This window comes from Cherax quadricarinatus, chromosome 65, assembly GCF_038502225.1.
Source record: "Cherax quadricarinatus isolate ZL_2023a chromosome 65, ASM3850222v1, whole genome shotgun sequence".
Lineage (NCBI taxonomy): Eukaryota > Metazoa > Arthropoda > Malacostraca > Decapoda > Parastacidae > Cherax > Cherax quadricarinatus.
The window spans coordinates 3,141,502-3,164,149 of record NC_091356.1 but is presented as its reverse complement, the minus strand read 5'-3'; the positions used below and the strand labels follow the sequence as shown (position 1 = coordinate 3,164,149).

At 41.9% G+C, this 22,648-nt stretch overlaps 1 protein-coding gene across 1 annotated transcript in view; it reads left to right on the top strand.

The window, feature by feature from the left end:
• The window catches only part of LOC128700581 (multiple epidermal growth factor-like domains protein 6), a gene marked incomplete at its 3' end in the record, with an annotated part of 145,689 nt that overhangs the window by 55,456 nt on the left and 67,585 nt on the right, over window positions 1-22,648 (top strand). The window contains 1 exon segment of the mRNA XM_070098865.1: window positions 3,459-3,575. Within this exon segment, the coding sequence (XP_069954966.1) occupies window positions 3,459-3,575 (117 nt within the window).

Genomic DNA, 22,648 nt, shown 5'->3' with positions numbered 1-22,648 from the left:
TGAGGAGGTAGATCATGGTAATGAATATGATATTGTGTATATGGACTTCAGTAAGGCTTTTGACAGGGTCCCACATCAGAGACTATTGAGGAAAATTAAAGCACATGGAATAGGAGGAGAAATTTTTTCCTGGATAGAGTCATGGTTGACAAATAGGCAGCAGAGAGTTTGCATAAATGGGGAGAAATCAGAGTGGGGAAGCGTCACGAGCGGTGTTCCACAGGGGTCAGTGTTGGGCCCCCTGCTGTTCACAATCTACATAAACGACATAGATGAGGGCATAAAGAGCGACATCGGCAAGTTTGCCGATGACACCAAAATAGGCCGTCGAATTCATTCTGACGAGGACATTCGAGCACTCCAGGAAGATTTGAATAGACTGATGCAGTGGTCGGAGAAGTGGCAGATGCAGTTTAATATAGACAAATGCAAAGTTCTAAATGTTGGACAGGACAATAACCATGCCACATATAAACTAAATAATGTAGATCTTAATATTACGGATTGCGAAAAAGATTTAGGAGTTCTGGTTAGCAGTAATCTGAAACCAAGACAACAGTGCATAAGTGTTCGCAATAAAGCTAATAGAATCCTTGGCTTCATATCAAGAAGCATAAATAATAGGAGTCCTCAGGTTGTTCTTCAACTCTATACATCCTTGGTTAGGCCTCATTTAGATTATGCTGCACAGTTTTGGTCACCGTATTACAGAATGGATATAAATTCTCTGGAAAATGTACAAAGGAGGATGACAAAGATGATCCCATGTATCAGAAACCTTCCCTATGAGGATAGACTAAGGGCCCTGAATCTGCACTCTCTAGAAAGACGTAGAATTAGGGGGGATATGATTGAGGTGTATAAGTGGAAGACAGGAATAAATAAAGGGGATGTAAATAGTGTGCTGAAAATATCTAGCCTAGACAGGACTCGCAGCAATGGTTTTAAGTTGGAAAAATTCAGATTCAGGAAGGATATAGGAAAGTACTGGTTTGGTAATAGAGTTGTGGATGAGTGGAACAAACTCCCAAGTACCGTTATAGAGGCCAGAACGTTGTGTAGCTTTAAAAATAGGTTGGATAAATACATGAGTAGATGTGGGTGGGTGTGAGTTAGACCTGATAGCTTGTGCTAACAGGTCGGTTGCCGTGTTCCTCCCTTAAGTCAATGTGACCTGACCTGACTAGGTTGGGTGCATTGGCTTAAGCCGGTAGGAGACTTGGACCTGCCTCGCATGGGCCAGTAGGCCTTCTGCAGTGTTCCTTCGTTCTTATGTTATGTTCTTATGTAATACTGATATTACTTCAGTAATACTGATATTACTCCAGTAATACTGATATTACTCCAGTAATACTGATATTACTCCAGTAATACTGATATTACTCCAGTAATACTGATATTACTCCAGTAATACTGATATTACTTCAGTAATACTGATATTACTTCAGTAATACTGATATTACTCCAGTAATACTGATATTACTCCAGTAATACTGATATTACTTCAGTAATACTGATATTACTTCAGTAATACTGATATTACTCCAGTAATACTGATATTACTCCAGTAATACTGATATTACTTCAGTAATACTGATATTACTCCAGTAATACTGATATTACTCCAGTAATACTGATATTACTCCAGTAATACTGATATTACTCCAGTAATACTGATATTGCTCCAGTAATACTAATATTACTCCAGTAATACTAATATTACTCCAGTAATACTAATATTACTCCAGTAATACTAATATTACTCCAGTAATACTGATATTACTTCAGTAATACTGATATTACTTCAGTAATACTGATATTACTTCAGTAATACTGATATTACTCCAGTAATACTGATATTACTCCAGTAATACTGATATTACTCCAGTAATACTGATATTACTCCAGTAATACTGATATTACTCCAGTAATACTGATATTACTCCAGTAATACTGATATTACTCCAGTAATACTGATATTGCTCCAGTAATACTGATATTACTCCAGTAATACTAATATTACTCCAGTAATACTAATATTACTCCAGTAATACTAATATTACTCCAGTAATACTGATATTACTTCAGTAATACTGATATTACTTCAGTAATACTGATATTACTTCAGTAATACTGATATTACTCCAGTAATACTGATATTACTCCAGTAATACTGGTATTACTCCAGTAATACTGATATTTCTCCAGTAATACTGATATTACTCCAGTAATACTGATATTACTCCAGTAATACTGATATTACTCCAGTAATACTGATATTACTCCAGTAATACTGATATTACTCCAGTAATACTGATATTACTCCAGTAATACTGATATTACTCCAGTAATACTGATATTACTCCAGTAATATTGATATTACTCCAGTAATAATGATATTACTCCAGTAATAATGATATTACTCCAGTAATAATGATATTACTCCAGTAATACTGATATTGCTCCAGGAATACTGATATTACTCCAGTAATACTAATATTACTCCAGTAATACTAATATTACTCCAGTAATACTGATATTACTTCAGTAATACTGATATTACTTCAGTAATACTGATATTACTCCAGTAATACTGATATTACTCCAGTAATACTGATATTACTCCAGTAATACTGATATTACTCCAGTAATACTGATATTACTCCAGTAATACTGATATTACTCCAGTAATACTGATATTACTCCAGTAATACTGATATTACTCCAGTAATACTGATATTACTCCAGTAATACTGATATTACTCCAGTAATACTGATATTACTCCAGTAATACTGATATTACTCCAGTAATACTGATATTACTCCAGTAATACTGATATTACTCCAGTAATACTGATATTACTCCAGTAATACTGTTATTACTCCAGTAATACTGATATTACTCCAGTAATACTGATATTACTCCAGTAATACTGATATTACTCCAGTAATACTGATATTACTCCAGTAATACTGATATTACTCCAGTAATACTGATATTACTCCAGTAATACTGATATTACTCCAGTAATACTAATATTACTCCAGTAATACTAATATTACTCCAGTAATACTGATATTACTCCAGTAATACTGATATTACTCCAGTAATACTGATATTACTCCAGTAATACTGTTATTAATCCAGTAATACTAATATTACTCCAGTAATACTGATATTACTCCAGTAATACTAATATTACTCCAGTAATACTATTACTACAGTAATACTGATATTCCTTCAGTAACAATGACGTGTAATCCACAAACATCACTAAATTAGTGACGCAACAAAGTGGCACTGAAAATATAACAGTGACAATAACAATAATAAAAACATATAATAAAAACCTTGAACACTTCAGAGAGTTAATGTCGTTAAAAACTTTGTTAACAACCAGTGAGTTAGGAATTCTTGTGCCTTTGTCAGTCCTAAGATTTCACCGTTTTGACACCAGGAAAGAGTGGACGACGAAGTGGTGGAGGTCGGGGAGACCAGCCTGCAGACCAGGAGACTGAGGACGATGTATCGCTCTTGGAGGAACTTGCAGAGACCTCGTCTAATGTGCCTTATGGTAAGTGATCCTTCTTGGCCTTGGTTATAGCCTCAATCTGCAGTTTGGTCCAAGAATTAGTCGTGTTCCATCACCTTCGTCTGGCTATATCCGCAAATAACAGTTTGGTTTAGGAGAGACTATAAAGGCACTGTGACTCGAAAAATACAAAAATAACCTCAAGTCGGACAAACTGTCTTGGATATCAGGTATATAAAAGGAATATTAATATAGTAACAATGGAAATATTGTATAAAGAGCGATTAACAATTCAGAGACCTGTAGCTCACCATAATCATGAACCTGACAGGTCAGTCACGGGGGCCCCTACACAAGTGGGGCCCTCCACAACTTAGGGATCTGGGCAAAACCATAGGATTGTCTTCAAATAAGTTTATGTATATAGAGACAACCAAGGCAAAGCTTGTTGACTAGTTATGTACTAACACCAGTAGCATGCAATTTGGCAATGAAGTTTTGACGGGACTGGCTCCCACGAGACGCTAGCCCTGGGGCCCCCACACATTCCTTGCCCTGGGCCCCCACACACAGCTTGCTCTGGGGCCCCCACACATTGCTTGCCCTTGTGCCCCTCCACACATTCCATGCCCTGGGCCACCACACATTGCTTACCCTGGGGATCCCACACACTGCTTGCTCTGGGGCCCCCACAAGCTGCTTGTCTGGGACCACCAATAACTCTAATCCTCCACTGTAAACATGTCATGAACATGCCAAACCTATGCATGTTATTTAGGTATGATCTAGGAAAGTATGTCGGCTTCAAAGTGTTCCATATATACGTCCTCAGATTAAACTTAATGGCACATACAGGATTTATGGATATAATTTTTATTATTCGGAGTGTGTGTGTGTGTGTGTGTGTGTGTGTGTGTGTGTGTGTGTGTGTGAGAGAGAGAGAGAGAGAGAGAGAGAGAGAGAGAGAGAGAGAGAGAGAGAGAGAGAGAGAGAGAGAGAGAGTGACTATCTGTCTAATATATTCGCAAACATGCGATCTTAACAATGGAAATCGAGCCACATGGGAATGGAAATCTTTAGCTTTGTAGATACAAATCCAAATGTACACCTGTTAACCTTAGTTCCTAGGACTTTTGTGTATCCATATGCTCTTACGCTACCGTCCACAGGATGGATATAGGATGCACAATAAACTAGCCACTTCGGTGGCAAAATCTAAAATCTAATTTTGACAGGTGGCGAACAGGTGATACACAGCGTTAATTGCACTCGTATACCGATAGGCTTTAAATCCAATTAACCATCCATGCAACCAACCAGCCTATAACAGTGTAGACGTCCTTTATTTTCCATGCTGTGATGACACGTTTTCACCTCCGCTTCAAGAGTTCGTATATCTTGACTCAAGGAATAAGTACTGAACGATGATTCAGTTTAATACGTAACAATAACACGGGTACCGACCAAGACGTGTGCTGTCGACACCTAAAAAAAAGAAACCGAGATAGAGACGTACGACTGGTTTTGATTTAAGGTGGTTATATCATGAGGAATATAAACAAGAGTGGACCCTGAGGACTGACTGCTTGCCATGCGGGCGCCTCCCATTCTGGTTGTGTCGCTGGTATTTTGTATATCAGGATAAATGGGTAAGATTTCTCCCGACGCATCTCTTAGTCATGTGATGATCCACTGAGCGAAGCTTTTGGTTATTTGATCGAGAACTTCCGCTGGTTATTTGTCCACTGTGTCACAAATTACATATGACAATGTAAGTTGCGATATTTAAGCCTCTCGTATCTTGACGAGGTAGTGCTAAACCCATAGGGGGTAATGCAGTGACTAGGGAATGGGAGGTAATCAGGTATAAAGAATTGCAGGGAAACTCCAGTTACTCAAGGTTACGTGCAACCTTAATGACCCTCGTGTAGTCAATAGACTTTAAACCCAATTAACCATTTTTAACAATAATTAAAATATTCTTAACTGGCGGTGAAAAGTTTGCATGTATCTTTAATTAATCTCCCTGCATAGTCGACAGATGTTTGAACCTCACTAACCAGTATGATTTATTTTCAATCTAAGAATGATAACTATCATACTTCCCTTCCGCCTGAAACTGGGAAAAACGCCGTATGGTCACTATCTTGAACACTGTGTGCTTAATTGTTCACTTATGTGACATGTCAGGATATCTTATTAATGAAAATAAGATACCAGATATATTAAGCAAATTTCCTAAATTTGTTTGTAACAGGTGAACTGTAGATATAAATCCTAACGTACTTCTGTAAACCCTCTCCAGGCCTAGTTCCTAGGCGTTTTGTGTATCCATATTCATGGGGTGCACAATAAACTAGCCACTAGGTAGCAAAATCTAAATCTCTGGTAGACCAGAGGATGGGCACGAACATACTTAATGCAGACTTTATTTTACCCATTTCCTTATGGTTGAGCTTAACCAAGACTTAATAAAGCACCTTCCTGAACGATACGTCTTACTCTGCACACTTCTCCAAGTTGAGAGACTGACCATCTTAAAAATATATTTCTCCAAGATTGGTAGATTGATTACATCATCTGTACTTCGCTACCAAGTCTGATGCCTCTGTATTGATCATAGAAGACTGTGTAGGCGGTACACTTCGATCAGCAATAAAGGACACAGGTGCAACTAATATGCGATATTTTAATTATGGCAACGTTTCGCTCTATAGGAGCTTTGTCAAGCAGTTACAAACGATGCAATGTCACATTTGCTGCACTTGTGTCCTTTTGTCCGTTAATTCTACCAACATTATTGCAACAATAAAGATACCCAACTGTTGCAGATGTGTTTTGGTCTTCAGTCTTTCTCTGCATACAGTGTTTATGCCCACTTGTCGGCTTGTAACCCGCAGTCGCTAGACCAGAGAGGTTGTTTAACCTGAGTCAGTCATTTGATTAACATCGGTGTGGAGATAACTTTCCTGTTTGTTGACGAGCAAAAACAACAACAAGACGAGCACCACCTAGCATGCCAGTGAAGCGAGGGCCATGCTATATATCCTGGTGGGCCAGAATCGCTTGTAGCCCGGGGGTTGGTAGATTGCATCGTGGCGCCATACCCACCCTCAGACGGGTGCTGAGAGAGAGAGAGAGAGAGAGAGAGAGAGAGAGAGAGAGAGAGAGAGAGAGAGAGAGAGGACATATTATGGCTTTCATATGTGGCCAGTGTGTGTGGTACTAGGAATGGCTCGTGCATGATGCTATGTGCATGTTGGTGTATCAGGATGTGGTAAACACTGAGAGAGGAAATCCCACATGAGATAAAAATGAAGAGTAATGGTAAGTTTTTTCGACCGCCAGCTGAGGTCCTCTTCAGTAGATACCTGTTAAAGAGAATCTCGCTCTCTTGACTGTAGTATAATACTTAATACGGTACAAAAATAAAGCACGTTGCTTTTATGTATTATAATGCCTTAATTTTGACAAGAGTAATAGATAATTCGCAACACAATGGTGGTACGTTTAGTTCACAATTGAAAGTACCCAGGTCGAACCCTGGGAGAAGCCAGACGTCTGGACAAGTCTTTTACCTGCTGCCCATCTGACCTAGCAGTAAATAAATGCACAGAAGTTTGATGTGGGCTATATTGGATTACTAACCCATCAGGGTTAAGCAGGATAAATTCTTCCTCTTCTTACACAATCATTTTCTCTTCTCCCTCTGACTTCCCATTTTCTTTAAAGTCAGACGGAGAAACTTTAATAACATTATTCCCGGAAATTGTCCACGACATGTGCATTGCGTGCTCACCTATATTAGGTTGCAGGGGTAGATTTATAGCTCCTGGCCCCGCCTCTTCACTGGTCGATACTAATTCACACACTCCCTGCTTCATGAGCTTTATCATACCTCATCTTAAAGCTATGTATGAAACTTGCTTCCACTACACTCTCCAGATTATTCCACTTCCTGACAACTCTAAGACTGAAGAAATACTTCCTAACATCCCTGTGACTCATCTGTGTTTTCAACTTCCAACTGTTCCCTAATGTTCCTGTTTCTCGATTCTCAATCTGTCCCTGTCCACCCCATCAAATCTTCTTAGAATTTTGTACGTTATCATCATATCACCCCATAGTCCCTTTTTTCCTCCAGTGTCATCAGGTAGAGTTCCCTTAACCTCTCCTTAATGGATATACCTCTTAGCTCCGGGACTAGTTTCGTTGCAAACCTCTTCACTTTCCCCAGTTTCTTGATGTGGTACTGGTGGTATATACTCCAATATGGGCCTGAAGTACGCGGTGTACAGTTGATGTGCGCCTGAGGCGCACATCAACCAAATATACTCACTCCAATAAGACTCACTCCAAGATCCTCCTTGAGTGAGGTTTGCAGTCTTTGCAACGCTCCTACTCTTTCTATCCAGCTTATATGTACTCACTCAGCAGTCTTTTTTTATTTTGCCTTTCTCCGAACTTCTCAACTTTGCACTTGCTGGGGTAATACTGAACTGTTTGCAATCCTAATGGCGCTAAAGCTAACTTATGACACTGAGCTTGAATCTATCATCATTACTGATTCTATGTCATCATTGAATGCTCTTAAGTCATATAATGACTCCAATAAAATGCTCATTGGAGAAGCCAGGTATAGATACTCAAAAATCAAGGACAAAGGAATTAATGTACAATTGCTATGGATCCCATCACACATTGGATTACTCCTTCATGATAAAGTTGATATGTTAGCCAAGAAAAGTACCCAGAAGGAGAATGTAGAATATAACTTTGGTATATCTGTGTCTAGCATTAGGAATAATATTAGGAGAGAAGTAAATAATGAAAATAATTGTTATAGGAATGCAGTTAGAAGCCTGAGTAGAGCTATAACCCACAATGATAACATGAACATAGATAAGTATGTTTATGAAGCAACTTGCAATGTGAACAGACTGATGTTGTAGTGGCCAGGCTTAGGCTTGGTTACAAGTACTTCTGGCAGTTTGGGAGACACACAGATGGTCAAACTAAATGTAAATTATGTGATCAGGCATATGGTCACTGTCTTGAACACTATGTGCTTAATTGTCCACTTATTGAGGAATACAGAGACAGACAGTATAATAACCTATGTGACATGTCAAGATATTTTATTAATGGAAATAAGATACCAGATATACTAAGCAAATTTCCTAAATTTGCTTGTAACAGATAAATGAACTATAGATATGTAGATATAAATCCATATGTATTCCTGTTGACCCTTTGGGGCCTAGTTCCTAGGCCTTTTGTGTATCCATATGCTCTTGCGCTACCGTCCACAGGATGGATATGGGGTGCACAATAAACTAGCCACTTCGGTGGCAAAATCTAAATCTAAATTTGGGGTAATCTCCGGCAGCCTTTTGTCAGACCACACCTGCAGTCTCTCCACATCCATTTGCAGTTTTTCCTGGTTCTCATCTTATAGCATTCTCCTTATTAGTTTCACATCTGCGAATAGCTATATCTCTGACTCTATCCGTTCTGTCATGTCATTCATGCATGTCATTCACGTCATGTCAGTCACCTCTTCACGAGCAATCACTCGTTATTAACTTCCTGTCAGTATGCCTCGATCCATTGTAGTGCCTTCCCTGTTATTCCTGCCTACTCCTCTAGTTTTTGTAACATTCTCACCAGTCTCTTATGCGGTACTGTGTCAAAAGCCTTTCTACTGTCCAAGATGTAATCTACCCATCTCTCGCTCTCCTGCCTTACTTCTGTTACCTTGTCGTAGAACTCCAGTAGGATTGTGACAGAGGATTTATCATCTCTAAAACCTCACTAGTTGTCATGTATGAAACCACTAATTTCGAGATGCTTCACTATACCTCTCCTGATAATCTCCATTACCTTACACACTATGCACCTCAGTGACACTGGTTTGTAGTTTAATGTTGTCTATTTAGCGTTTCACATAAAAGGAAGTATCCACTATGCTCTACTTAATGATTGAAATATTTCTTCAAGTGTTGACAAAGTATCTGGTAAGTCTCGTCACTAAATCCAACACAATTTTTAACTTCATATTTTGGATTACATTTTCAAAATCTTAAATTCATTTATAATAAATTTGTTAATAATAAAATAACAATGGCATTCTTAGAATTAGCTGTTCTTTCGGCAGTGTATTTCATTTTGGGCACGAAAATAAGCTACGCTAAAGATCAATCTATGAGGGAGAGGCTAGAAATGGTTAAGGAGAGGGAGGAGGAGGAGGAGGCGAGGAAGGAGGAGGCGAGGAAGGAGGAGGCGAGGAAGGAGGAGGCGAGAAGGAAGAAGGGTGAGGTGCTGACGACGAAGGAGGAGGAGACGGCTATGGCCGAGATGCTGCAGGAGGAGGAGCCTGTGATGGCGTCCTCGTACAACTACGTCAGCGAGGTGCTGGAAGAAGCCGCCATCTTCCTCCACGACACTCGCTATCGTCTCACCAGGTGCTTCACTACTAAACGTAAAGGTGAATGAACTGCTTGTCGTTTACTCTTTATTTTTTAACACTGTCAGAAGTATTACAAGCCTTCAAGAAGGGAAGAGAAGGAATAAAACGAGAGAGCAACACGAGGAGAACTGGAAAGACTCCATTAAGGGACCATCATAAGGTCCCTGCAGGATACCTAATAAAGACCACGCGAGCAGGTCAACATGAGCTAAATGTTCTCGCTAAAGGTGATGGTGAGTACGCTGGTGGAGTTGATAGTAGCGGTGATGGTGGTAGTAGTGGTGATAGACGTCAAGTGTGGTGATGGTGAAAAGGCGGAGGCGGGAGAAACTGAAATACAAGACACAGTGAAAGATAATAGACACCAGTACTCGCCTATATGTAATTGCAGGTGTCGAGTCACAGCTCCTGTTCCCCGCCTCCTCGCTAGTCGCTACTAGGTGCACTCTCACCCCGCTTCAAGAACCTTATCATACTTCTTAAAGCTATGTATGGATCCTAACACTAATACTCACTCACCACTGTGTATATGTGTATGTATAACTCTCGTGCCCTAAGAAAATTATGCCTAGAAAGGTAGATATCTAACTTGTCAGGAAACAGGACAAGTGTTTCCTGACGCGGGAATTAGTCATATAATGACCCGTAGTAGCTGGAGCTTTTGGTCATTTGACAGAGGCCTTCCGTTGGCTTACCGGTCCACCCCTTTAAAAATTATGATGATACCTCATTTGACTGTCTTAGTAACAACGAAAATTATGAATTATTAAGAGGATGGACTGAAAAATTTAAAATTTCCTTCGACTTCCCAACCAGCACAGACCGGACTGAAAAAAAAGAACATGTAGGCACAATAAATCTATACCAAATTACACCTATGTGACGCCCTTTACGTTAGTAAGGTAGCATTTACTGGCCTCCAATATCCCGTTGTTTCTCCATACACGTCCGCAGATGGGACCGATGATTGCCTGCAAAGCGGATGCTGGAGGTGCCATCAAGTGTCATAACTTCACCTGACTCGCTCCGGGCTCGGGAAAAGTCAAGCTGGTGCGTTAATTAGCCTTCCGCGTCTGCCATAGTTTATCCACAGAGCGCGTTTAAGGGTGTGAGGAGGGACGTGCGCTTCTCTATCATCCTGGCTGATTACCCTCTGCCAAGACTTTCAGTCCCTGATTAAGTGAAAATGCTATAACAAGTTCACCAGATACCTGCATAAATTTTGCCATGTACTTAAACGTAGCAAACTGTGTGAAGTACATTGCGGTTCGAACCGGCGCCTTTGCAAGTCCATTTGCATAAAATATTAAATGGTTTTTAACGAAACGCTAAACCCGTATGTATCAAAGTGTCTTCAGCAGAGCCAGGAGGAATATATTTCATAGAAACAATTGCATAGCTTCATCAGTTTTAATTCTGCAACTTTTCACATTATTCTCATGACCAAAAAAAAAATGAGATGTATAATTAACCTCAAAGGTATATTTATACTCAACAAAATTAGGCTTCCGAAAAACATCACAGACAAAAATTTTGCTCAATGAGGAACATCCTTGCGATCGACCCCCTCCCCCCCCAAAAAAAATAAAGTACGTTCAATTCTGGGAAACGTGAATATGATGCTATCATTACTTGTGTATGAGCTGCGCCAGCAGAGTTGTACTCGTGGTATTTGTACTCGTGGTATTTGTACTCGTGGTATTTGTACTCGTAGAGTTACGCTTGTTTGTGTCGGGTGGGTAATGGAGGGAAGTAGTTTCTCTATAAGGACCTGTCTCGTATCCTATGTTCTATCTGCCTTCATGCTAGTTGACTAGACTATGCTAATCTACCTGATTACTTTAGTTCAGCTGACGAGAATAATTACCTGGAGTTTACCTGGAGAGAGTTCCGGGGGTCAACGCCCCCGCGGCCCGGTCTGTGACCAGGCCTCCTGGTGGATCAGAGCCTGATCAACCAGGCTGTTGCTGCTGGCTGCACGCAAACCAACGTACGAGCCACAGCCCGGCTGATCAGGAACTGACTTTAGGTGCTTGTCCAGTGCCAGCTTGAAGACTGCCAGGGGTCTCTTGGTAATCCCCCTTATGTGTGCTGGGAGGCAGTTGAGCAGTCTCGGGCCCCTGACACTTATTGTATGGTTTCTTAACGTGCTAGTGACACCCCTGCTTTTCATTGAGGGGATGTTGCATCGTCTGCCAAGTCTTTTGCTTTCGTAGTGAGTGATTTTCGTGTGCAAGTTCGGTACTAGTCCCTCTAGGATTTTCCAGGTGTATATAATCATGTATCTCTCCCTCCTGCGTTCCAGGGAATACAGGTTTAGGAACCTCAAGCGCTCCCAATAATTGAGGTGTTTTATCTCCGTTATGCGCGCCGTGAAAGTTCTCTGTACATTTTCTAGGTCGGCAATATCACCTGCCTTGAAAGGTGCTGTTAGTGTGCAGCAATATTCCAGCCTAGATAGAACAAGTGACCTGAAGAGTGTCATCATGGGCTTGGCCTCCCTAGTTTTGAAGGTTCTCATTATCCATCCTGTCATTTTTCTAGCAGATGCGACTGATACAATGTTATGGTCCTTGAAGGTGAGATCCTCCGACATGATCACTCCCAGGTCTTTGACGTTGGTGTTTCGCTCTATTTTGTGGCCAGAATTTGTTTTGTACTCTGATGAAGATTTAATTTCCTCATGTTTACCATATCTGAGTAATTGAAATTTCTCATCGTTGAACTTCATATTGTTTTCTGCAGCCCACTGAAAGAATTGGTTGATGTCCGCCTGGAGCTTTGCAGTGTCTGCAATGGAAGACACTGTCATGCAGATTCGGGTGTCATCTGCAAAGGAAGACACGGTGCTGTGGCTGACATCCTTGTCTATGTCGGATATGAGGATGAGGAACAAGATGAGAGCGAGTACTGTGCCTTGTGGAACAGAGCTTTTCACCGTAGCTGCCTCGGACTTTACTCTGTTGACGACTACTCTCTGTGTACTGTTAGTGAGGAAATTATAGATCCATCGACCGACTTTTCCTGTTATTCCTTTAGCACGCATTTTGTGCGCTATTACGCCATGGTCACACTTGTCGAAGGCTTTTGCAAAGTCTGTATATATTACATCTGCATTCTTTTTGTCTTCTAGTGCATTTAGGACCTTGTCGTAGTGATCCAATAGTTGAGACAGACAGGAGCGACCTGTTCTAAACCCATGTTGCCCTGGGTTGTGTAACTGATGGGTTTCTAGATGGGTGGTGATCTTGCTTCTTAGGACCCTTTCAAAGATTTTTATGATATGGGATGTTAGTGCTATTGGTCTGTAGTTCTTTGCTGTTGCTTTACTGCCCCCTTTGTGGAGTGGGGCTATGTCTGTTGTTTTTAGTAACTGTGGGACGACCCCCGTGTCCATGCTCCCTCTCCATAGGATGGAAAAGGCTCGTGATAGGGGCTTCTTGCAGTTCTTGATGAACACAGAGTTCCATGAGTCTGGCCCTGGGCCAGAGTGCATGGGCATGTCATTTATCGCCTGTTCGAAGTCATTTGGCGTCAGGATAACATCGGATAGGCTTGTGTTAATCAAATTTTGTGGCGCTCTCATAAAAAATTCATTTTGATCTTCGACTCTGTCTGGTTAGCGGCTTGCTAAAAACTGATTCATATTGGGACTTGAGTAGCTCACTCATTTCCTTGCTGTCATCTGTGTAGGACCCATCTTGTTTAAGTAGGGGCCCAATACTGGACGTTGTTCTCGATTTTGATTTGGCATAGGAGAAGAAATACTTTGGGTTTCTTTCGATTTCATTTATGGCTTTTAGTTCTTCCCGCGATTCCTGACTCCTAAAGGATTCTTTTAGCTTAAGTTCGATGCTTGCTATTTCTCTGACCAGTGTCTCCCTACGCATTTCAGATATATTGACGTCTTTTAGCCGTTCTGTTATTCTTTTCCGTCGCCTGTAAAGGGAGCGCCTGTCTCTTTCTATTTTACATCTACTCCTCCTTTTTCTTAGAGGAATAAGCCTTGTGCATACATCGAGTGCCACCGAGTTAATCTGTTCTAGGCATAAGTTGGGGTCTGTGTTGCTTAGTATATCTTCCCAGCTTATATCGGTTAGGACTTGGTTTACTTGGTCCCACTTTGTTTTTGTTATTGAAGTTGAATTTGGTGAATGCTCCCTCGTGACTAATCTCATTATGTCGGTCTGGGGCTCCGCGCATACATGACTGAACCTCAATTATGTTGTGATCTGAGTATACTGTTTTTGATATGGTGACATTTCTTATCAGATCATCATTGTTAGTGAAGATGAGGTCTAGTGTATTCTCCAGTCTAGTAGGCTCTATTATTTGCTGGTTTAAATTGAATTTTGTGCAGAGATTTAAAAGCTCGCGGTATAATCTAGAAAATAAGTATAATTTAGTGGCTAATTTTAATCCAGCAGATGAGAATAATCTAAGTGTGAGCAATCCAGTAGATGAGAATAATCCAACAGATGAGAATAATGGAACAGATATTCATTATATCTCTCACGTCTATAATCCAGCAGGCAATTATTCTCTAGTACAGAGTGGTTAGCCAGTGGTTGTTAGCCAGTGGTTAACCAATGGTTGTTAACCAGTGGTTGCTAGCCAGTGGTTGTTAACTAGTGGTTGTTAACCAGTGGTTCACGGAAGGGCATCATCAGGGGGCTGTGATCCTGAGGGCAAAAATATCATTTTTCCCCTCCATGAGTTCCTTCCTGTTACTATAAAAATTGTCTTTGTAAAATAGTTCATTAAGGTGTTATATCACTCAGGTCATGGCATTACGGTTAGGTTAGTTGAGGTTTGTCAGGAAACAGGAAACGGGTTTTAGATGCCCCGTCGTTGGAGCTTTTAGTGATCTGACCGAGGCCTTCTGCTGGCTTACCGGTCCATCCCTTTCAAAATTATGGTCATAGTTACGTCTTTAAGGTGCTACATCATACCATAACACACCATACCATATAATGGTATGTTAGGTTACCATACACACACAAAGTACCGTCGTCATCTAGGTACGAGTAAGTACTGTGTATATGTATCCTTAAACCATACAATCTCTTAAACTGTGCATAGGGTTTATCTTTATTAATAAGTTTTATTGTTTTCTCTTTTTGTTGTTACGAAGTCTGTTAGTTTCCCTTTGATAGGTCTTAAAGAGAACGTATCTTGCCAATGTCCACAGAAAATTGTGTCTGGATTAGTAAGTTTATTTAAGTATAGGTACATATAAGCACATTTATACAAAGTAAGTTTATTCAGGTATACACAAATACAGTTACATAGATTATCATACATAGCAGCGTATGTGTAGACAACCTGGGATAACACAAAAAGTCAAAGTGACTTATTTCCATTGGGGACCTTTTAATACCTTATTATTATACTATAAAGGAGATAATATCTTATTATTATAATATAAAGGAGATATATTAGGAATAAGGTAAAATGAGTTATTTATATTTATATGTGTGTTAGCTAAAAAAAATAAAAAAATCTTTCTCCTCCCTTTCTGTCGCTACATTCATCAGGCATCTTTTGGGTCTCTTCTTGACCTGCTTTATGCTATGACTGGCTTTGACATGTGCAGGCAGTCTGTTCAATTCCTTTAGGTTATGTATATGTAAATTACCTAGGATAACCCAAGAAAAGCCACAAAGTGACTTATTTCTGGAGGGTGGAGAATGGCTGAATGGGAGGTAATTAGGTTTATTTCGAGGAAGGAGAGGATAGTATCAGTTCTTTGGATAAAGAAGGCAGTTCCTCCCCTCCCCGTCCTCTCTCCCTTCCTTTCCCTGAACTGGTTTCAAGTTGCCTGGCACCTGGTTTCAAGTCGCCTGGCACTTGATTTCAAGTCGCCTGGCACCTGGTTTCAAGTCGCCTGGCACTTGGTTTCATGTACACCCCATGAAATGTCTCGTATACGTGTTTGTTCCTCGTATTAAACTGGACAACGTCCGTACTGCGTTTAGCGGACAGAGGATCGAGCCTTCATCGTCACCTGCACTGAAAGACCCACACGGGTTTGCTGCTATTTGAAACTACACGAGAATGTTTTTATATTAATGATACACAGTACCGACAGATAGATGAAAAAGGCACATGTGCGACGTTTAAGTATATTGACAAGACGTTTCACCCGTGCAGCCGGCTTCTGCAGTCGAAGACAGAGGTTGACATTGTTGAAAAGTGAAGACTTTGGGGTGTTTGGTTCCACAGACTTAGTGAAAATGAAGTGATTTGAGGTGATCAGTCCCTCAGCCTAGATGGAGGGCGCTTAGTTCCACAGCTTCGATCAAGACTGTGAAACTGAGCACCTTCCATCAAGGGACTGAACACTTCAAAATACATACTTCCTAAACTGACTTCAACATAAGTCACCTCTGTATTCGACTGAAGAAGCCTGTTGCGCAGGATGATGCATCTCGACAATGAAGATACCTAAATGTTGCATCTGTGTCCTATTCATCTAGGCGAATATTTACAGCCGGTGGTCACCCATCTCAGCACACGCCTTGTTAACCATATTCTCTCCCTCTGCCAGTCAAAACTTCACTGGAAGGCGGCGGCCCTTTCCCCTCCCTTATATACTGTGCGCTCACCTCCCCTGGCCGCACGCAAACCTCTTTCCAGACGCCATATTCTCCGATCTAATAATCCGAAAGCTTTTATACTCTAATATTCACTATGAAGGAGGGCGTAACTCTCTTAACGTGAGAGATATGCAACTCCTACGCCCGCACACATCTCCCCATCAGGTCAGGTTTTATGGTCTGAAGAAGTGGTCTACAAATTTGGTATAGTCTATCCTTCAGAAAATCTGTGGTCTGATGCCCCTATGAATAGAGCTTACGTTGGGTCCTGGACCATTTGTGCTCTGGCAAAGCATTTCCATCCGTCCTGGAAGAGCCGTACGCAGTCATATTTTAAGGTTTTATTTATCCCACTGAAACGTTATCATGTGTCGCTAGTAGGTATAAATTATTATATTAAAACGTGCCTCTTACCGGGCCTCAAATGCTGAAGCCTGATTAGTGGGGTTCAGATATGAACCCTTTAATTAGTAGTAGTTTCGGATATAATTTATGAATTATTCCCCGAATGTCATAAGTTGAAGAATTAGATACATGTGCAACAACTGGGTATCATGTGAACGTTTCGCGAAACGTCTACAAGTAAAGATACCCAGATGCCGCACATGTGTCTAATTCTTCATTGTGTCGGTAATGTATATTATTGATATGCATACCCAGGTGTTGCACATGTATCTTATTCATTAATTTGTTACTGTATCGTGCTGAGTGTGAGGAAGACTTTCCTGGGTATCTTTATTCTGAAGATGTTTCGCCAACCAGTGGCTTCATCAGTTCAGTGCAGAGGCATGTGAAGGTATTGAAACTGAAGACAGAAGACGAGGTAGGTAATCAGTCCCTTAGCCTAGATGACGCTCATCACCGTAAGAATCTTGACGAATGTGAAGAATAGGCAGCAACAGCAACAACAAATCATCATGATCGTCATCATCATTACCATACTAGGAAAACTTCAGCATCGTCATCAAGAACGTCATCAACAACAACAGAATCATCAACAACAATAAAAAACTGAACAGTGCAAGGCGCAGTAACACCTGGCCAAATCACACTCTTAGCTGAGAATGAATTTGAGAAGGAACCGTCAAGTATGGGCCAGTAGACCTCCTGCAGTGTTCCTTCATTATGTTTTGATGAATAAAACACATGTATGTGTATCACCTGGGTATCTTTACTGGTGAGATGTTACGCCGTCCAGTGACTGTCAATACATTACAGAAGGAACAATACTGGAGACAGTAACAGAGGTCATTTTTGATTATTATTATTATAATCAAGGGGGAAGCGCTAAACCCGGAGGATTATACAGCGCCTGGGGGGGGGATGTGGAAGGCATTCAGGCTTAATTCGGGGAACTGGAGCACAGATCCAATTCCCTAAATCAAGAGCCCCTCACCAACATCAAGGAACCTTCCTTGAGGGAAGGTCTTTTTTTTTTTTTTTTTTTTTTTTTTTTTTTTTTTTTTTTTTTTTTTTTTTTTTTGAGATGTTTAGTTTTGTTGACTTTGATAGAACACGTTCAGTTTCTTTAACTTGATGAATATGGAGCAGATACATGAGGATGGAAACATGCATGAGTCCAAAGAGAGGTGCAGCAGTTGAAGACTTCTCACAGGTGGGTGGGACCCATCAGTGACGAGTTGGGCTAAACGATGTAACTTTTTAATATCTCATCAATAAATATACCCAAGTGCTGTGCATGGGGGGCGTTGACCCCCGAAACCCTCTCCAAGTATGTATCTTCATCAACTTATCAGTAGAAGAAATTTTTTAAAGACTGGGTTCTTGTGCGTACGTACAATTGTGAAGAAACGATTGACTGTGAATGTTATGAATGGAAAGAAGCTAGATGTCCTAGCTCTAAGCGAAACGAAGCTAGAGACCCACGAAATCGTAAAGACACGATTGCAAACAAACCATACCACGGAGGGGGATAGAACCAGCGATCAGAGAGGCTAGGCATTAGTACAGGATGTTTCACTCGTAGGAGGGCCCCGAGTGGTACTCCCGTAGTTGCAACCGTTTTGTTTGTATATTATGTCTGTAGTAAATGAAAACTCGGGGCCTCCTATGAGTAAAATACAAACATAATATACAAACAAGATGGTTACAACTACGGGAGTACCAACTCTGAGCCTACGAGTAAAACTCCCTGTACAATCCTTCCCTTAGCTGCAACACATCGACCTTCCAGCTCACCGCTGGTGGATGGTTGTGTGATTAGGTTTATAGCCCATCGACTACTGAAAGGGTCATTAAGCTGCATGTCACTTATTCACTACCAGTCAAGGGTAGTTGCAATAGATGGTATGGGAATACCGACGAGCTGTAGTAGACAGACACAAGAACTGTAACTGTAAACCTTATTAAGACAAACTTTCTGTATGTAGTTTCCAGTTGCTGGTGTTGTGTTTGGCAGTTAATCAAGGATATATTTATACCTAATAAAAGAATTGAAGTGCACTCATCATATATACGCTAAGAGACTTATAGTGCACCTCTCAGTACATTTTTGTCGGGACATGATAACGACATTCAAAATACTGAGAAGAATTGACAAGGTGGATAGGGGTGGAACGTTGCAGTGATGGGACACTGCAACAAGGGGTCACAACTGGAAGTTAAAGACTCAGGTGAGTCACAGGGATGTTAGGGAGTTTTTCTTCAGCCGTAGAGTTGTCAAGAGATGGAATAATGTGGAGAGTGATGTAGTGGAGGCAAGTACCATACATAGCTTTAAGAAAAGATACGATAAAACTCATTGAGCAAGGAGAAAGTGGACCTAGTGGCGACCAGTGAAGAGGCGGGGCCAGGAGCTGTGAATCTAGCCCTGGAACCACAAATAGGTGAGTGCGCACACACACACACACACACACACACACACACACACACACACACACACACAATATGAAAATGACAGCAGCGAAAGCCAAATCTGACCCAAACCTGTTGTACAGCCACATCAGGAGGAAAACAACAATCAAGGACCAGGTAATCAGGCTAAGGAAGGAAGGAAGGAGGAGAGCAAACAAGAAACGACCGCGACGTATGTGAGGAACTCAACATGAGATTCAAAGAAGTGTTCACAGAGGAGATAGAAGGGGCTCCAGTAAGACGGAGAGGTGGGGCACACCACCAAGTGTTGAGCACAAAACATACAACTGAGGAAGAAGTGAAGAGCCTTCTGAGCTAGCTAGATACCTCAAAGGTGATGGGGTCGGATAACATCTCTCCATGGGTCCTGAGAGAGGGAGCAGAGGAGCTATGTGTACCTCTAACAACAATATTCAACACATCTATCGAAACAGGGAGATTACCTGAGGTATGGAAGACAATAAATGTAGTCCCAATTTTTAAAAAAGGGGACAGACAAGAAGCACAAAACTATAGACCAGTGTCACTGACGTGTATACTGTGAAAAGTCATGGAGAAGATTATCAGAAAAGAGTGGTGGAACACCTAGAAAGAAATGAGCTTATCATCAACAACCAACACGATTTCAGGGACGGGAAATCCTGTGTCACAAACCTACTGGAGTTCTATGACAGGGTGACAGAAGTAAGACAAGATAGAGAGGGGTGGGTAGATTTCATTTTCTTGGACTGTAAGAAGGCGTTTGACACAGTTCCACAAAAAAGATTAGTACAAAAACTGGAGGACCAGGCAGGGATAACAGGGATGGCACCACAATAGATCAGGGAACACCTGTCAGGAAGACAGCAGCGAGTCATAGTACGAGGCGAGGTGTCAGAGTGGGCACCAGTGATGAGTGGGGTTCCACAATGGGGTCAGTCCTAGGACCGGTGCTGTTTCTGGTATTTGTGAACGACATGACGGAAGGAATAGACTCCGAAGTGTCCCTGTTTGCAGATGATGTGAAGTTGATGAGAAGAATTCAATCGGACGAGGACGAGGCAGAACTACAAAGGGATCTGGACAGGCTGCAGACCTGGTCCAGCAATTGGCTCCTGGAGTTCAACCTCACCAAGTGCAAAGTCATGAAGATTGGGGAAGGGCAAAGAAGACCGCAGACAGAGTACAGTCTACGGGGACAGAGACTACAAACCTCACTCAAGGAAAGAGATCTTGGGGTGAGTTTAACACCAGGCACATCTCCTGAGGCGCACATCAACCAAATAACTGCTGCAACATATGGGCACCTAGCAAACCTAAGAACAGTATTCCGACATCTTAATAAGGAATCGTTCAGGACTCTGTATAGTGTGTGTGTTAGGCCCATACTGGAGTATGCGGCACCAGTTGAAACCCACATCTAGCCAAGCACGTAAAGAAACTAGAGAAAGTGCAAAGGTTCGTAGCAAGATTAGTCCCAGAGCTAATGGGTATGTCCTATGAGGAGAGGCTAAGGGAAATCGACCTGACGACACTGGAGGACAGGAGAGAGAGGGGGGACATGATAACGACATATAAAATACTGAGAGGAATTGACAAGGTGGACAGACAGAATGCTCTAGAGATGGGACACAGCAACAAGGGGACACGGTTAGAAATTGAAGACACAGATGAATGACAGGGATGTTAGGAAGTATTTCTTCAGAGTAGTCAGGAAGTGGAATAGTTCGGGAAGCGATGTAGTGGAGGCAGGATCCATTCATTGCTTTAAGCAGAGGTATGACAAAGCTCATGGTGCGGGGAGAGTGACCCAGTGAAGGCCAGTGAAGAGGCGGGGCCAGGAGCTATGACTCGACCCCTGCAACCACAACTAGGTGAGTACACACACACACACACCTACACACACACACCTACACACACACACCTACACACACACACCTACACACACACAAACACACCTACACACACACACCTACACACACACACACACACACCTACACACACCTACACACACACCTACACACACACCTACACACACACCTACACACACACCTACACCTACACTAACCCTGCCCTACTCTACGCCTACCTTACAGGTGGCAGTGACGAACATCAACACTGCGTGTGCCCAGGAAGTGGTTAGCAAATGTCGGGAGGTGTCAACGAAGTGCATCAGTCGCTGGGTCGCGTTCCCTGCCAGCGGATGCATCAGACGCTGGCCAGCGTTCACTGCCAGCGGACGTGTCGTTGTCTTGTGTTCGTTGCCTATCGACAAACTCTCGAACAAGTGATTTATGAAGTGAACCTCAGACATTTTAGTGTCGTAAATGGTACCTTGGCTACAAGTTTTCATGAAAAATATTAACGAGTTTGTAAAATAAATACATCGCTGATTAACTCTAATTTACATGTGTTGTATAATCCATACGGATTCATTGCTAGTTTTCGAATATGATACAGTGGTATAGAGAATTTGTAGGGATACCTGGAGAACGTCTCAAGGGGGGGGGATGAACGCTCCCGCGGCCCGACGCACTTTACGTGCGCTGAAGCTTGATTCAAAATCCGTACCGACAGTACTGAAGACGAGTTGAAGAACACGTTATCGAAACGAGGTCTCGCTCTGTGTAAACTATTTATTATTATTCATACACATATAGCACGCACATAAGAGAGAAAAACTTATGGAGTTTCGGTCCGACTTGGTCCATTAAGTAGTCACATACTGACACACGAAGGTAAGGGATCCAGTGTGGGGGAGGTTGTCAGGGGTGTGGGGCTGCTTGTCAGGGGTGTGAGGAGCTTGTCAGGGGTGTGAAGCTGCTTGTCAGGGGTGTGAGGAGCTTGTCAGGGGTGTGAGGCTGCTTGTCAGGGGTGTGAGGAGCTTGTCAGGGGTGTGGGGCTGCTTGTCAGGGGTGTAAGGAGCTTGTCAGGGGTGTGAGGAGCTTGTCAGGGGTGTGAGGAGCTTGTCAGGGGTGTGAGGAGCTTGTCAGGGGTGTAAGGAGCTTGTCAGGGGTGTGAGGAGCTTGTCAGGGGTGTGAGGAGCTTGTCAGGGGTGTGAGGAGCTTGTCAGGGGTGTGAGGAGCTTGTCAGGGGTGTGAGGAGCTTGTCAGGGGTATGAGGAGCTTGTCAGGGGTGTGAGGAGCTTGTCAGGGGTGTAAGGAGCTTGTCAGGGGTGTGAGGAGCTTGTCAGG